The sequence below is a fragment of the Micromys minutus genome (assembly GCF_963924665.1).
Source record: "Micromys minutus genome assembly, chromosome: 8".
NCBI lineage: Eukaryota > Metazoa > Chordata > Mammalia > Rodentia > Muridae > Micromys > Micromys minutus.
Genome location: NC_137977.1, coordinates 32,752,108 through 32,768,949, shown reverse-complemented (window position 1 = coordinate 32,768,949; position 16,842 = coordinate 32,752,108). Strand labels below are relative to the sequence as shown.

The window sequence follows — 16,842 nt, the reverse complement described above, 5'->3', positions numbered from 1 at the left end:
AAGGCAGAGAGTTTTAGCATCCGGGCCAAGGTCAGCGGGCCGGAAGGTAAAAAGCGGGATTAAAAATTCTGGTCTCCTACTCGTCTCTGAGAACACGCGCTTTTTACGTAAGCAGCCTCCTCCAACTACGACTGTAATCTGTGACAACCTCCTGCAAACTGGAAAGGTCTCTACCACCGGGGATTAGCCTCCCCACATCCCTAAGGTGAGCTCTTGAGAGTCCCTCGGAGATTCCCCAAACTTGGTACTCACGGTGACAAAACGTAGCAGAAGCCCTTTACCGTGGCAGCGCGGCGAGCAGCGAGACGACGCGCCCTTCCTAGGCAACGGCCGGCCACGCCCCTTCCGGTCGAGTTCCCGCACTGCCCACTTCCCGTCGTCCAAGGAGGGCCGCCCACGCAACGCCGAGGCCTCACGCGCTTCCACGTCCTCACTGCAACGCCTCGAGCCCCACCCCCCCCGGATATCACATCCGGGTCACTGGGTCCTGTCCCGGTCCCGCCTTTTCCGCTTAGGTTCTCGCTGTACTTCCGGTCAGCGAGGCCTCTTCCTCCGCTGATTTGCCGGGTCTTGTACCCCTGCCCCTCAGGCTTTCCTGGAGTGGTGCGGGTATTTCAGTGCGTCTCTCCGGAAGCCCGCGCTCGCTCCTCGTCTCACGCTTTGCTAAGGCTCGCGGGCCGGTAGGGACTGGGCCTTCCCTCGCGCGTCGAGGCCCCGCAGCTCCGTTGAGGCCGCCGGGATGCCGGGGTCGGCGCCTCGCTGGGCTGCCGCCGCAGGCCGTTGGGGTTGCAGGCTGCTTGCTCTACTGTTGCTACTGCCGGGTCCGAGCGGCGGCTCCGAGATCACCTTTGAGCTGCCGGACAATGCCAAGCAGTGCTTCTACGAGGACATCACTCAGGGCACCAAGTGCACCCTAGAGTTCCAGGTACCACGGGCCCCAGCCTCTGTGGTCGGCTAACCCAAGAGAGTCACCTCGGTAGCCTATGCAGGACATTTGGCTTTTCTTTTCGGAGCTCAGAGAAAGAACTATTTGTGAATTCCAGAAATGCTTCCTGTGGCTGTCACATTCTCCCGTGCCACTCATTGAATTGAAGCCGCATTAAATAAATTAATATAAGAAATTCTTTTTAAAAAGCTGTTTCTGCGAACAAATGCCCAATATCCACTCCCTACTCCTATAATCCACAACTCCAATTTGATCGGATTGACATAACACATGATCTATTCGGGTCTTTTGTGGGGGTTGGGTTGGGTTGGGTTGGGTTTAGGATTTGTGTTTTTCTATAACACCGGGACTTTTAATGCAGGGATGATTGGAAGCGTCCAGTAAAGAGGATTTTTTTTAAAAGACGGTCTGTCAAGGGTGTTATAAAAAATTGGGATAAACAAGAGGCCTCGTCATAGTTTTGGGACAGTGTAAAACATAAACTTTATTCATTAGGAGCCTAAAGCGGTCTACCGGTTTTTTGTTGTTGTTAATAGGCCCATTTAACACTCCGGCAACAATTGAGTGCTTGGTCACTTGGTCCAGGGAGCTCTAACACCGCTAGCCTCTGTAGATGCTGCACTCGCCTGCACAAATCGTCTCCCAAACACACCCGTAAACATAATTGGAAATAATAACAATCAATTCTTATTAGACACAACAATAGCTTAGTATTTATACTCTACTTAGTATTATACTAGGTTAATATTTGTGGGGAAGGAGAAAAACAAAAGATAAAATAAACAAGACTTGATAATAATTTGTGTATGGTGAGGGAGAGAGAGAAGTCAAAAAAAAAAAAAAAAAAAAATTGGGGTTGGAGAGATGGCTCAGTGGTTAAGAGCTCTTCCAGAAGTTCTGAGTTCAAATCCCAGCAACCACATGGTGGCTCACACAACTGGAATGGGATCTAATGCATTCTTCTGGTGTGTCTGAAGACAGTTACAGTATACTTACATATAATAAATCTTTTTTAAAAAAGAAGAATATTTTTAAGAAAAAGAAATTGAGAATATATGTGTGTATCAATTCCCAATATATGTAATTATGGAGGAATTAGAAGTTGTAATCAGAATATTTGTTATTTAAACTTAACTATACATTTGTTGAATTTTTGTATCTGTAGCTACAATACTTGGTGCTATAAAAAGTTTAAAATTTTTGTAATATATACAGTATGCTGAATGTTTCATATATGTTAGTTAATTATCAAGAAAACTGATGAAATCGTGGTTTTATTCCTTTTGATTAGTGAAACAGATTCCAAGATGGATTTAGATCTATTACAAGTAACAGAAATGGTAGTCTCAAGATGAACTCTTTATTGAACTACCTTCTTAAGGCCCAGAGTCTGTAAGTGCAGTGCTAAAAGTTCACATAGGCAGAATGCTGGCAGGGGTCAAAAGGATTGTCAGGGAAAATTTAGTGGTACAGCTGGTCTTTGATGAGCTGCTGCACATGGCAGGATAATGAAGGTTTGTTCTGCAGTATGGCAGAGGAGGAAAGGGCACACTAGACAGGTAAGTTTGTGAGAGTTCCAACAGGCCTGATGTTAGCTAGAGCTCTCCTGCTAAAGGGTAAGCAGGTGACACTGAAGTAGTAAAAATAGTTTTGCTTTGTGACTGGAAGATGCAAGTTTTAGGAGATGGTTTTGGAGCAGTTGGTCTTTTTGTTTGTCTCTTGTAACAGTAAGGTTTATGCTTGGTCTCTTTGATTTCCCCACAGCCCAGTTCCTGCCCCAGAGCTCTGCTTAGTGTAGTTACCTATGCTTATATGACCAGAAGACAATCCAAAAAACCTCAGCTCTGGATTCCCTGGTGCAGTGGTCCAGATCTGAGAGAAAGTATATCTGGCTCAGGCATCAAAAATAGTCTAGATCTATAAACATTGCAGTTTCATAGATCCTGTGATTATTTGGCAAGTAAATTCTGTTGAAACTCATTGAAAACCAAATGTAAGGTGGAGAGCTTATAAAGTCTGAAACTTACTCATATAGAGTGGTAACAGTAGTGAGCAGGAAGTTCCTGAGGCTTAGAGGTGATATGAGGGAGCACTGTGCTGGTCATTACAGATGGGGACTTTTGATAGGTGTAGTGAGTTTTCAAAAGATTTTAAGTGAGTTTTTTTAGCTGAAGGTTGAAGAAGGACAAGACACCCCCCCCCCCGCCCCCGTCCCCCAAAGGAAAAATTGCAGGTTGCGGAGTGCCGCAATTGCCATCTAATACACTGAGATTTCGGGGACGATAGTGACGACAGACAACACAGCCCTGCTACCAGGTTGGGAGTCTCCAGATTAGGTTTGAGAACTTGTGGCATTGGGGACAGTAGTATATAATGGATTAGTGATGGAAGACCTAGGACATCAAAAGGGCTTGTGATCATGTGGACAGGTGATGACAGCGGAGTTTGATGGTGCCCAGTTCCAGTAGTAGATGACCAGACAAATTTAGAAGAAGTATTATTAACCAAAATAAAATTGTTTGTTTTAAAGTTTGATGGAACCAATTTGGCTGGTAATTGATCTTTTGCAGTTTTCTTATTAAAAGTACTATGGTCAAGTGTGAATAGAAATATTTGAATGAAAGCATTTTGGAAGAAAGGTTATTTACTTTTTGAGAGGAGGGATAAGTACCCAGTTTATAAAATGCCTTTTAAGTTGTATCCTCAACCCATTTTATCTGCCTGTGTGCTGGCAAACATGCTGTTTTTGCTGGTTTGTAGCTGGTGGGGCACACCTTTAATTCTAGCACTCAGGAGACAGAGGCACACAGATCTCATGATTTCAAGGCCAGCCTGGTCTACAGATCAAGTGACAGGATGGCCAAAGCAACACAGAGAAACCCTGTCTCCTACAAAACAAAACAAAAAACAAAAAACTGGTTGGCTAGAAAGAGTTCACCAACTAAAGGCTCACAGCCAAAATAAGTTTGTAATCCTTCTGGTCAGTTTAGGAGTTCTTGTCCAAAAAAAAAAATAAAAATAAAAATAAATAAAAACAGAGGCATAATGTTTACATTGCATTGCAAGGCCCTAGTCTTAATCCAAAGTAAGCATTCATTCATTCATTCATTCTTTCATTCATATTTGTACTTAGTACATATATGTAATCATGTGCATAATACAGCTCTCTAAGTGCAAAATTATATCTCATGTAATTATTGAAATGATCTTGTATCATAATTCCATTAGTCATCATCTCAAGTGACTAAAGGTCATATAAATCATAGAAATTTTTTTGAAGTCCGAACTTTGACATCTTTGTTTTATTGATGTGCAATGTCAATACTGTGCTAACCAAGATACTTAAAGCCTGTACTGTCCACTGTCATAGTTAGGGATTGGCAAAACTGTTGTCTCTCCCCATCTTAATGTAAGTTCTACGTGAGAGCTATATCAAGCAGCACAGTGATCTGAGTCAATATGATTCCGTTTCCGCTCCTGTTAAGAGAGAACCTCTTCACTTTTTGTAAAACTTTAGTTGAACTGAAATCTTTATGTGTGTTTCATCCAGTGGTGAAAATCAAGATCTGTGAAATTGTGATAGGAAGATTTGAGCATACAGCTTTATTGTTTTAGTGGGAAACTGGGTTACATTTTTACTTGTGTTAGTCATAGTGGTCTCTGTACATCTTTCACAGGTGATCACTGGCGGTCACTACGATGTGGATTGTCGATTGGAAGACCCTGATGGTAAAGTGTTATACAAGGAGATGAAGAAGCAGTATGATAGTTTCACCTTCACAGCCTCCAAAAATGGGACATACAAATTTTGCTTCAGCAATGAGTTTTCTACTTTTACACACAAAACAGTGTATTTCGATTTTCAAGTTGGTGAAGACCCACCTTTGTTTCCCAGTGAGAACCGAGTCAGTGCCCTTACCCAGGTAAACAAAAAAGAGCAGAAGAACATTGGTTAAAGGAGGGAGGGACACAATCTAACACTATGTATTCACTCCTAGATCAACATTGAATTTTGATGCTATTTTAAAAATCTAAATTCTTCCAGATTAGGCATTTGGCAGAGAACTTGAGATTCCTTTGATGAAACCTGGTGTTAAAAGAGGTTATAAACCTCCTATGTATAAAGAAAGGAAAAAACATTGTCATAGGTTTGAAGTCATAGCTAGCTTTTTATTGCTGTGACACAGACCTAAAGATGATCGACGTAGCAGAAGGAAAAGTTTGTTTTGGTTCGTGGTTTCAGGGGTTTCAGGCTCTGGTCAGGTAGCATGTGAGAAGTAAAACAGACATGGGCAAGAATGCTCATTAAAGCAAGGTTGCTCATCTTCACACCAGCAAAGAGAGAAGGGCCAGGATCCTGGTACACCCTTCAAGGCCATGCCCCCATGACATGACCCTCTTCCATAGGCATGGTCTATAGCTATACTTTGGATTTTATTAGGTTCTTGTATCTACCACACTTCCAACCCTTATTCCGCTCTAATCCATTCTAATTCCCTAACATAGGAGAGAGAAAAAGTTGGAGGGGAAAGGGAACATAGACCTCTTTAGACCTCTTCCTGATGATTAGGAGTATTGAGTTCCTTAGAGCAAATCTGATCTTAGTAGTCAACAAACAGCCACAACAAAAGCAGCAGCCACCGCAGGCCCTCTTGGGGCTCTCACATTTATACCCACTTTAGAGTCTCCAGAATTCCAAACAATCATGTGCAGGTTGCAAAAGTCATACCCCTCCTAGAGCACCAGACAATCATAGTGGTTGTGGATAAACTGCAGCAGCCCCATATCCCACACCTTGGATTAAAACAAAAACATTCATGTAATACAACTGGATTTTTAAAGAAACCAAGATTCTCACTACATTTTCCCCTTTTAGTCCCTAAAATGGCCTTTTCTCTAACATCAGTCATCTATATACCAAAAGAACAATTATGAGAACAGTCTGGTAACAATTATATTTACAACGTCCAGTCTTTTTGTATTTGACAACTATGGAGAAAGTACTCCACTATCTATCCTATCTTGGTGAGTCCAAAGTTCTGTACCTAAATCACTATCTTACTATAACTTGGATTTATCAACCCAGAAACATCTTTTCAGATCTTAAAACATTTTCTTAGATCCTAAACAACTTAAGCTTTTATCTCTTTAATCTCTAATAAGGAAAAGTGTTAAGACAGTAGTTAGGTAGTCTTAAACCCCATCTGAGACCTGAAAACAATAATTACCTGAGTAAACAGGAAGTGCTGAGCAAGCAGCTTCCAAAACTATAGAAATGACAGAGACTGCTGACTACCTGGTCAGTCACCCAAGGTTCCTCTGTATTGAAGCTGGAATTTTGAAGGACTTGTCTCTGCAAAGCTGGTCGGTTGACTTCTCAGTGTCCTGCTTGTCCACAGTTGGACAGCATGCTGTCAGCAGTTGAGGTAAGGGGAGGTTTTTACCCAGTGGCCATCATTGCCACAAACTCCAGGTAGAGGCTCTACCCTGCCCATCATCTTTGAAGTAGATTGGGGTTGCTGCCAGGAGCTGCTTTGTTCCTGTCAGGAAAGCCTTTTATTATTAAAAACACCTTAAATGCTGTACTCTGCAGATCTCTGAAGTGTTTGAGGACCATGTATCTATTTAAAGTACATCTAATAAATAAACGTTGTTTGTTTCTAGCTATTTACTTTCTGCTTAACTTTGAAAACATGCAGGAGGCTAAATAAAGCTTATTTCTGCTGTAATTAACTAAACTAGGACCTAACAACACTACAAGTAAGATTATTTATAGGTGACTAACTACTGACTTGGATTTACACTAGTCATTTTCAAGGATTCAGACTTTAAATGATTTGCATATGTACATCCTAACCAAGAGTTGAAACAATATATACAGTATATTGTAGTAAATATAACTTTATATTTCTATCAGCATACAAAAATTCATACCAATGTAAAATATTTTGAAACTTGTTACTGTTTTCTTAGTCTAAGGAGAGATACAATAATGGCCACCTAAAGATTCTATCTCTGGGCTGGAGAGATGGCTCAGTGGTTAAGGGCACTGACAGCTCTTCCAGAGGTCCTGAGTTCAATTCCCAGCAACTACATGGTAGCTCACAACCATCTGTAATGGGATCTGATGCCCTCTTCTGGTGTGTCTGAAGACAGCTACAGTGTACTCATATAAATAAAAATAAATCTTTTAAAAATAATAAGATTCTATCTCCACCCATCAGTGCCATAGGCATGGCCACTGCATATGACAGAGGACTCATGCCAAAGGAGTCACTAAGACAGACAGTTGTAAAGAAAAGTAGAAAGGCTGAGCTGCTGTACCATAGAAAGTCCTTACACAGCGATGGCGAGATGTCTTAGCGATTATGAGCACTTGCTGGTCTGTAGAGGACTCAGGTTTGGTTCCCAGCACCCAGATGATGGCTCACAGGGTCTGTAACTCTAGTTCCCCAGGATCTGATGCCCTCGCCTGACCTTGGCCCAAAAAGCACCATGGTGGGTATACATACATTCAGAAAAAACTCATATACAGAAGGAAAAAAAATTTTTAAATCTTAAAAGAATAAGATTTGTTCTAAATCATTAGGAAAATAAAAGTAAAGATGAGGCAAGATCAGCCATGCATTAATAAGTTTTGGTATAAGACTGTTTTGTTCTTTGAATGTATATAAAATTTTCACTTTAAGGATTTAAAACTAAATTACATCTCAAAAATGATAGGAATAAATTTAACTTAATTTTAGTAATTCTCTCTTGAACTCATGCTCCTTGACATAATACAAGTGTTTTTTTCACACTCGTTGCTTATTTTGCCTATCAGAAGGTCTTCAGTAATCCAGTAACTCACCACATAGTCCAGGCTAGCCTGTAACTCACCACATAGTCCAGGCTGATCTACTTAAGCCTGAATTCTCTTGCCAAAACTTCCCCAGTACTCAGAGTACATGCATGCATACCTGGCCATAAAATTTCAATGAACAGTTTATTTCCTAATGTCTGTTTACCTTTATTAAAATTAAGACAAAGTAGATTTGTCTTCTAAGTTTTTATTACATGATTTGTAAGATAAAATAGCAATGAATCATGTATTTTTCGAAAGTAGAATATCAAACCCTGCTTTATGAGGGAAAAAAAGTATAATCTTCTTAAATCAGATTGTAACAATCATACAAAAAAGTAAAATGTCAACCATGTGGAGCCTCTTAAGCCAGTTAACAATGATACTGAAACTTGAATATACTGGGAACATATGTATTGGTTTAGTCACTTGCACAACAGAGATTTAATGAAGAGATAACTTTAGTAAGTTACTGAAATCAATGAAAATTGTGTCATTATTAACTAAAAGTCTTATGGTAGATTATTTTCCCCCATAAAATCAAGCAGTGCAAAATAGGGGTTGTCTACAGTTAAGGTCGTTCTGATGTTGGAGAGATGGTTTAGCACTTAAAAGCACTTGTTGCTCTTCAGAAGTCCCAGGTTTGGTTCCCAGGACCCATGTGCTAGCCCACAGCTCTGTAACTTCAGTTCCAGGGGATCCAGTACCCTCTTCTGGACTCCTGGCACCAGGCACATACATGGTGCACATGCATGTAAAACACTCCTGCACACATACATATAAAAAATGGAAGGATAAAGGACATTCTCTTACCGCTTTCAGATTCAAAAATAAGCTAAAGATTTTGATAATATTTTTGCCCTTTTTTTTTTTAAGTGTCAGAAAGCTTTGATTAGCTTGGTTTGGGTCTTTTGCCATATTTGGCTTATTTTTGTCGTATTTTGGCTTTGGTCTGTGCCAAATCCACTATTGGTGAATTTACCCACTATTGTAATTTTTAGTTCATTAGAATTTTAAGTCTTAGTAGTTATGCTAACTAATAAAAATGTTCACTTTTAGTTTTGTGTCCCGTCCACTTTAGTAGTGCCATAACTGTGGCATCCTGGTTTGGGAAAAACATAGGCCTATATTAGCGGTTGTCCCAGAGACTGAGCAGAAGAGCTTCATTGCCAGGGTGACTGGTATGAGCCAAAGAGAGAGTGCCAGCTCTCCCCAGGATCAGGAAAGCAGTGAGAAATTGAGGTAGAAACGGCAGAGGCAGGTGCTAGCTACAGCCTGAACAGAGTTAAGCTAACTGAACATACTTCTTTCCAGATGGAATCTGCCTGTGTTTCCATTCATGAAGCTCTGAAGTCTGTCATCGACTATCAGACACATTTCCGGCTACGGGAAGCTCAAGGCCGAAGCAGAGCAGAGGATCTAAATACAAGAGTGGCCTATTGGTCGGTGGGCGAAGCCCTCATTCTTCTGGTGGTTAGCATAGGGCAGGTGTTTCTTCTGAAGAGTTTTTTCTCAGATAAAAGAACCACCACAACTCGCGTTGGATCATAACCACACTTTCAGATGCACCATTGCCACCATAATATTATTGTCCTCAATTTTAGGTACTGAAGAACTTAACATTGGCAACATTCTAAAACCCTACTCACATTTGTTGGGAAAGATGTACAGTGCACATCCCCATGGGGAGAGGACACCGTTTTTATTTGTAAAGGTGGAAAACTTTGGACCTTAATGCAGCTATTCATATGAAATATCTAACACCAATGATCTTTTTCTTGGTTTATATCTACTCTTCATACACTAAACTTTGGTATTCTGATTCCTTTTAGTCATTTAAAAGTACTTTTCTTAAAAGGTAGTTGATAGTTTTTTAAAAAAATCTTAGATTTATTGTCTGTGTATTACAGAGGAAGAAAACTGCCTTTTAATTGTTTATAGTGAATAAAGTTGTGTTTTTAAGAAAACCAAATGTGATTAACTGTAGCCAAGCCCTATTCTGCACTGCTTAATTTTACAGGGGAAAATAATCTACCATAGAACTTTTAGTTGATATTGATACAGTTTTCATTGCTATATCATGATATAATTTATTTCTTGCTGGTTTGAAAAATGTACAGGTTTTTTTTGGTTTGTTTGTTCTTTTTTTCGTTTTTACCCATTCTATGATTTATAATTAGCTATGTTATCTGTTTAGAAGTATTACCACCACATAGAAAATAGCATAATAGACTTAAAAATCAGACGGTTGTAACTGTTAGAGACACTGAGGGATGGAAAATGAAATAGAAACATTTTTAGTGGTTGTCTGAAATTGCATTTCCAGGGCTTTTATAAAAACGAGGACTTGAGTCATGTGAGCTTTCTGGTGAACTAGTTCTTGGTCCAGTCACTCCCAGCTTAGGTCAGCAGTTATGATCTAGTGTCACCTAAGTGCCATATGTCTTCTCCTTACGATGGGATGCACTGAGAAGTTCCTTTTTATCTCTTCATTTGTCTTGTTTTACCGTCTAATTAGCAGCTCTACACTTAAACATTTAGAATGCTGGGAATGTTTTTTTATTTGAAGAAGTTTACAATTGGTTTGTACTGTTTGTGTCTTGTACCTAGTATGGATTAAGCTGATTGAAATGAGATTTTGATCCAAGTATTCAGAATAGAGTACATAATGATGGAAAATTGTATAGGTAAGAAGGCTTTTTTAAAGGTTAAAAAACACAGCAGTTGTTTTTCAGCCATGCCTCTCTTCACAGTAGACGAGAACTAAGTGTGTCTCCTGTTGTAGAGACTTTAACATATGGCACTATAGGAGAATGACTGACTAGCAGTTCTAGTCATTTAACCATTGCTGACTAGAACTTAACTAAGCCATCTTAAAATGCGCCTAGGCGCACGCACACACTTTTGCATGCAAGAGCAAAATGAATTCAAGTTGTCTTGCTTACTAGCTTCAGATGTCAGTGTAGGAGTAAACATGTTTTCAACCTTTTAGAATTCATAAAGACCAGATCACCTACTCCTTAGCCATTTACAAACAGATTAAGAGAAGTTCAAGATTTTGCAGACTCATCTATTTGAGTTCTTGTGTTGAAGTCCTATGGCTTTTTCATCTGCTTAGTCGTGAATGTTTTAAGCACCAATGTTGGTGTGATTGCTAAGCTTAGGCGTATGTGAAATGCTATGTCTGCTTGTCAGTGGACTGTTTGGATACTACACTGTAATTAAATGGAGTCAGGTATAGATTTTGCCAGGCTGCCCATAAATGATACCCTCATTTAATCTGTGCCTCTCAGAACGTCATGGTAGTAAACTATTACTATAAATCATTTCTAATGAGACTATGGATGGAGTCAAACTTGAAATCACCAGTTACCCAGTGTCAGAAATAGTATGGATTTTGTTTCATCTCTCAGTAGCTGGCTAAATTTTGACAGCTATATGTTCAACTTGTGTGATTATATATGAAAATAGATCCCACACATAAATGCCAGGTGATGGTTTTCTTCCTCCTATGACCTAGCTTGTCTTTTTTCTGTTATTCTTTCTTAAGTTGTTGCAGGAGTTTGGATTTCCCAAATATTTTTGTTTGGTCACATGACTCAATACACATTTGAATATCATAATTGTATATATTTTTAAAGTAGAGTAGATAATGGAAAGCAACTTGATACATGCGTTTATACTAAAATTTCAGCTGGGTAAAGATGTGTATTACAATATTGCTTTGCTAATAATCTAAACATTCTTTTATCTATTAAAACACATAGTTTGTGGCTTACAACTTTTTCTCTGAGCTCAATAATCATCTTTGAAAATACAGTGGACTGAAAAGCAATTTATTGAAAGTTTTCATTTATATCTCTAAACTACCCATTTTTGTTTCAATTTCTAAATGTACAATTTATGTTTAAATAGGCTAAAGCTGACTGTGACTTCTGTTTGCAAAAATTAGACAAGTTAATATATAAATAATTCAAAGGATTTTGTTTACTTTGACAGCGAATTTTCTCTGAATTAAAGATGGTTCCACAGGATTGCACCAATCAGTTCCATGTAAAATAAAAAAGAAAAAAAAATTTAGCAAACTGACTTCGCTTGTTTCTTTCAAGATTTGATTCTTTCTTAAACTCTTAAAAACCATAATTCATCCTACTGTTTTAAGGTAGTTTGGGGGCATGGTGGGGAGACAATGTTCCAAGGTTGTCGGGTGTATAGGAACGAGCCCGGTGTGGTTGTGCATGCCTTTAATCCTAGCACTGGGAGGCAGAGGCAAGCAGATCTCTGTGAGGCAAGTTCACTCTACAGAGGAGGTTCCAGAACAGCCAGCGTTGCACAGAGAAATGCTGTCTCAAAGAAAGAAAGAAAGAAAAGGAAGAAGAGTGGGAAGGGTATAAGAGAAAAAGAAAGAGGAAGGAGGGAAAAGAAAAAGGTACAGCTCAGTACTGATTTGAAACAATAGTGCTTATTTTTCATTTCATGAAGTTGTATGAGAAGAAACTCACCAAAATAGATTATAAAGAGTCAAACCACTGTCTTGTTTCTGTCTTTACAGTTTTAGTGAAAATATTCATGGAAGGCAGTAATACCATTAGTTTCTCCAAAGTATTCCTAGTCAACTAGCTTAGGTTATTTAAAACTTAGTAGTGTTGGCTCGCCTCCAGCCCTTCATGGAGTAGTCAGAAGAGACAATTCGATTCCTGGACACAACTCTACAAAAAGGGAAATAACAGTATATACAGACTGGCATTTATTGAATACGTACACTGTACTGTACTGGAAGTATGTGTTGACTACAAAGTGTTCTCTACAATTGCCCTATGAACTAAGTGTTTTTCTATTTTTAGACGAGACGTAGTGTAATTTGAAAATGACCCCTATAGGGAATGGTACTATTATAGGAGGTGTGCCCTTGGAGTAGATGTGGCCTAGGTAGAAATGTGTCAATTTTTAAGTTTCAGATGCTCAGGCCACGCCCAGTGTGGCATTCTCTTTCTGCATACTGTGTACTGATTTAGATGTAGAACTCTCAGCTTCTCCATTTCTACCTGTGCACTGCCATGCTCCCCACTATGATGATGATAAACTAAATTCTAAAAGCATGCCAGCCCTGATTAAATGTTTTCCTTTATAAGAATTGCTGTGGTCATAGTCTTTTCATAGCAATAAAAACCCAAGCTAAGGCACAGAGGCTAGGAAATGAGCTCATTTCTCACAATAGTTAGGCTTTGATTGTGACCCTTGGACTGCAAAGTTTTGATTAAGTATAGGATCAGTGGTTTGCCTTTGGAATCCTTAAGTTAAATCAAGATTATGTGACCTTACGTTAGTGATTTCATTACGTACTGATTGCATCAGTATTTCTCTTATCCTCTACCAAAGCAATAATATTAATTTGCTATTTATAACCAGGGGTGGTGCAACACACCTTTAATCTCAGGCAGAGGCAGATAAGTTTGAGGCCAGCCTGACTTTCTGTGTGAGTTTCAAGACAGCTAAGGCTACCTTAAAATGATACTGTCTCAACACAGTATAAAGTGTCTCATATAATTACTGTATATCTTTTTATCTACCCCAGTTCTGTTCTCTCGGTTCTGTTTCTAAAGTTTTTATTGTGGCAAGAATAGAATCTGACTTTCATATAGTATGAGACAGATGTGAAAGTGTGTGAATGTCATCAACGTAATTACCTGCTAAGAGTCTGAAAAATTAAGATGGTCTGACTTCCAGGAACAAAACTGTTGAAGCAGTGACCTCACAGAGGTGCTTCAGAATGGCGAAGAGTGCACAGGGCAAAGGCTAACTCCTTTAGGAGTCGGGCTTCCTTTTCCCTGCAATGGACGCCTGTGGTTTATGACTGCCAGTAACTGAGTGGTTCCATTTTTTGTTCAGGGATATATGGGGTATACCAGCCCTTGTTACTACAAAACTCAAACATATTTTTAAGTTTGTTGAAAATAAAAGCAGTATTTGATCTCCTGGGTGACTTCATTTTGGAGTTTATAAATTTGGGAATAAAAGACAGATAGGTATTTTCCATGAGTAAGTATGCAAATAAGATCTCATGGTTTAATTTGCATTTTTCTGATACAAAGTTCCTCTTTTACTGTTAGCCTTTAAAGGGGTGGGATTGGTTTGATTGGAGGGAAGGAAAGATTACTCATTTTTAATTGAATTATTAAGGGGTGCCATTTTCAGGTAAGTGCTGACATTCTTCCTATTTATGAGCTGATATTTCTTTCTTTTAGTGTGTCCTTGGCTGTGAAAATACATTGTAGTCTGATTTCCTTTACTGATTTTGACTTTGCCTGTTCTGGTGCACACTCAGTGTCCGTTAGGAAGAAAGAAAAGGTTCAGCAACTGTAGCTCCTAACTGAATCACCGAGGGAGGGGGCGTTAAATATAAAATGAGTTAACTAGAAAACAAAAAAACTGTAAAATCCATCAATAAAATTAAAAGATGGTTTGAGTGAAAAAGAAAGTTGACAAATGTTCAGGCAGGTAAGTCAGGAAGAAACAAAGTGGATATAAATTACCAGTGCCGGAACAGAAAGACACGTGACTCCTACTAATAGTAAAGCTATTGAATTAGTAAGACTGCCAGCTTCCTTGTGGCAGTAAGTTAATATAAAGGAAATAGAATTTAATTTCTAATTATTTGTACTTTTTTCAGAGATTATTAAGTCCTAATTTAACTCCATAGTAGTAAAATAAATGAATTATTTAGCTTTCTCAAGGATCATATTATAGCCAGAAAAGAGTCCATTTTGGTAAATTATTATCTGTGGTGTTTGTTGGGCAGAATGTTATAAATAACCAGATGAAACTGGCTGTTGGTGGTCAAGTTCACTATTCCTGCTGACTTTTTACTTACTCCTTTGATTATAGGAAAAACTCAAATTGCTTTCTGTAGTAATTGTGGCTTGTAGATTCCTCTTTGCAGTCTTATCAAGTTTTGCTTCATTTATTTTGAGGCTCTGTTATGTGAGGAACACATTTCGGGCTGTTGACTGACTTCTTTACTATGACACACCCTTTATCAGTGACACTAACAAAGTCAACACAGTGCTGTCTGGCTAGTCTTGGCGTGACATAGAAAGAAAGCCTTTATTGAATTTTAACCAGTTGAGTTGGTGTGTTCAAAGTATGTTTTACATTTATTTAACTTTATTTTAACTAATAATAAAAATTACATTTATTGTATATATACCTTGTTTCCAAAGTCAATTTTTTTTGGAAACTATTTTAAAAGTTTGTCTTTTGTCTAGCTGTAGTTAAGATTTTAGTATTGATTCCTTTGTAAAGGTTTAGGCTTCTGCCTGCTGTCATATTCTCCCTCCCTCCCTCCCTCCCTCCCTCTTCCCCCCCCCCCGAATTATTCCCTTAAATACAGTACTAGGCCCTTCATATACAGTATGTTTGTCTCATTTACTTTCCTGGTTTTGTTCTTTGAATTTGATCCTGGGTTTGGTTGTTAATGTTTTTAGTTTTTATTTGTCTTCCCCTCCCTCTAATGCAAGTGTGCCTATGTGAGTGGATGTGTGTGTGTGTGTGTGTGTGTGTGTGTGTGTGTGTGTGTGTGTTATAAATGTTCCTGGCTTCCCAGGGCTCACTATTCTGCCAGCATAGCTTAGTGATCTGCTAGTAATAGGTCAAAGGCTGTGTTTGATCACTTCAGACTTGTAAAAACTACTCTGGTGGATATGTACATGCGCGACAAAAGCCTCATCCAGACTTGAGGCTGTTTAAACCGTCTCTCTCTGCCGTTAGTCTAGATTTCGTCTTTCCATGTGCAGTGGCCTTCCTTTCAGCCAGAGATGGAGGGAGGGCTTGAGTACTCAGGTCTCTTCTACAGAGTGTAGTGAGACCTTGAGTTCTCTTGTGTCTGTGTGTGCAGGCTCCCTTCCTGTCACAGTTAAGATACCATCATACAGAAAACTGATCAAAATTGTTCAACACTCTACCATCACTAGTGTGGGCTGCCAGTAAAAATCAGGAAGTATTCTGTTGGAAGCCAAGCTAACCGGATATGGACAGCAATACATAGTGATAACTGTCAGCTAAAAGGTTATGAACATAAGAGGAAGAAATGAGGACAACCCAAGGCGATGCGAATCTAGACTCATCTGACACAAGGTGAGGACCAGATCAATGCTCCAACATGACACGTGACAGGACCATGTTTCTCCTGGACAACTTACTGGAATGGAGTTGATATCCTCCACATTTTATAGGTGTCCTGTGATCTGCATCGATAACCCCTTCTTAAACCCAATATTGTTTGTGGACTTTGCTCTTATTGAGCCCATTTGTTTTTATCTGGTTTTATTTACATTCTTGATCCTCATTTGAATCCACGCCCCAATTATTTTCACGGTGAGTGTGAGGGTTTAGGAAGTCAGTTCACAGACTTGGTTTCCTTTTTCCCTCCATTTTAGGATGTGTGTATGACCAACTTACCATTTTCTTCGGGCAACACACGCATGTGTTGTGAAGACCAAGGCAACATTTGATGCAGTTTAAAAGAGTGAGAAAGTTTGAGTCAGTTCACCCTGGGCATTGGTGACTCCCAGCTCATCGGGACACTTGAGTTAAATGTCCAATGGGCAAATAGCTGTGTGTGTTTCTCCCTGATTTGAACATTTTGGAGGAGTAGCAGGTGAAGCCGGACTTGGTATGGAGGGAAACTTTATGGTTGATAGAGTGGTAAACCTTGTTCAGCACCTTTGTCTCATCAGGAACACGTGCAAGTCCATGGAGGTAGTGACAAAGGCTGGCATTGCCTTTCTCTCGAAATGACTCTGATGATCCATCTTTTCCTACTTGACGGCCCACGGTCAGCCCCACAAGTACAGATTGGCTGTTATTCTAAGTACTCAAATGACAACAAAGATCGATAAAAGCCACACCGTGCTTGTTTCTGCCGCGGGGGGGAAGCTGGGAACATGCAGCTACAATATGGCTCGATCTCCATTGGGAACAAAAGCAAAAGTTTGCAACGCCTTTGTACAGGTCACTACAACACAATTTCAGGTGGCACCTCAGGGTTCAGAGGTGA

General features: G+C 39.5%; 1 protein-coding gene and 1 pseudogene across 2 annotated transcripts; both read left to right on the top strand.

Moving 5' to 3' along the window:
- Nucleotides 1-548: 548 nt before the first annotated feature.
- LOC308423453 (transmembrane emp24 domain-containing protein 7) lies at nucleotides 549-11,872 on the top strand. Its single transcript, XM_080920140.1, has 3 exons — nucleotides 549-925; nucleotides 4,624-4,869; nucleotides 9,102-11,872. The coding sequence occupies exons 1-3, from the start codon at nucleotides 740-742 to the stop codon at nucleotides 9,336-9,338; spliced, it is 669 nt and encodes a 222-aa protein (XP_080776266.1). The 5' UTR covers nucleotides 549-739; the 3' UTR covers nucleotides 9,339-11,872.
- A 4,555-nt stretch (nucleotides 11,873-16,427) lies between these two features.
- Nucleotides 16,428-16,842, top strand: LOC308423382 (DNA repair protein RAD51 homolog 3-like; annotated as a pseudogene). Its single transcript has 2 exons — nucleotides 16,428-16,544; nucleotides 16,626-16,842. The product of its transcript is annotated as a DNA repair protein RAD51 homolog 3-like (transcript).

Coding starts and splice junctions, on each gene's coding strand:
- LOC308423453 (XM_080920140.1), top strand. CDS start 740: ATGCCGGGGTCGGCGCCTCGCTGGGCTGCCGCCGCAGGCCGTTGGGGT. Junction 926..4,623: donor AGTGCACCCTAGAGTTCCAG/GTACCACGGGCC, acceptor CATCTTTCACAG/GTGATCACTGGCGGTCACTA. Junction 4,870..9,101: donor GAGTCAGTGCCCTTACCCAG/GTAAACAAAAAA, acceptor ACTTCTTTCCAG/ATGGAATCTGCCTGTGTTTC.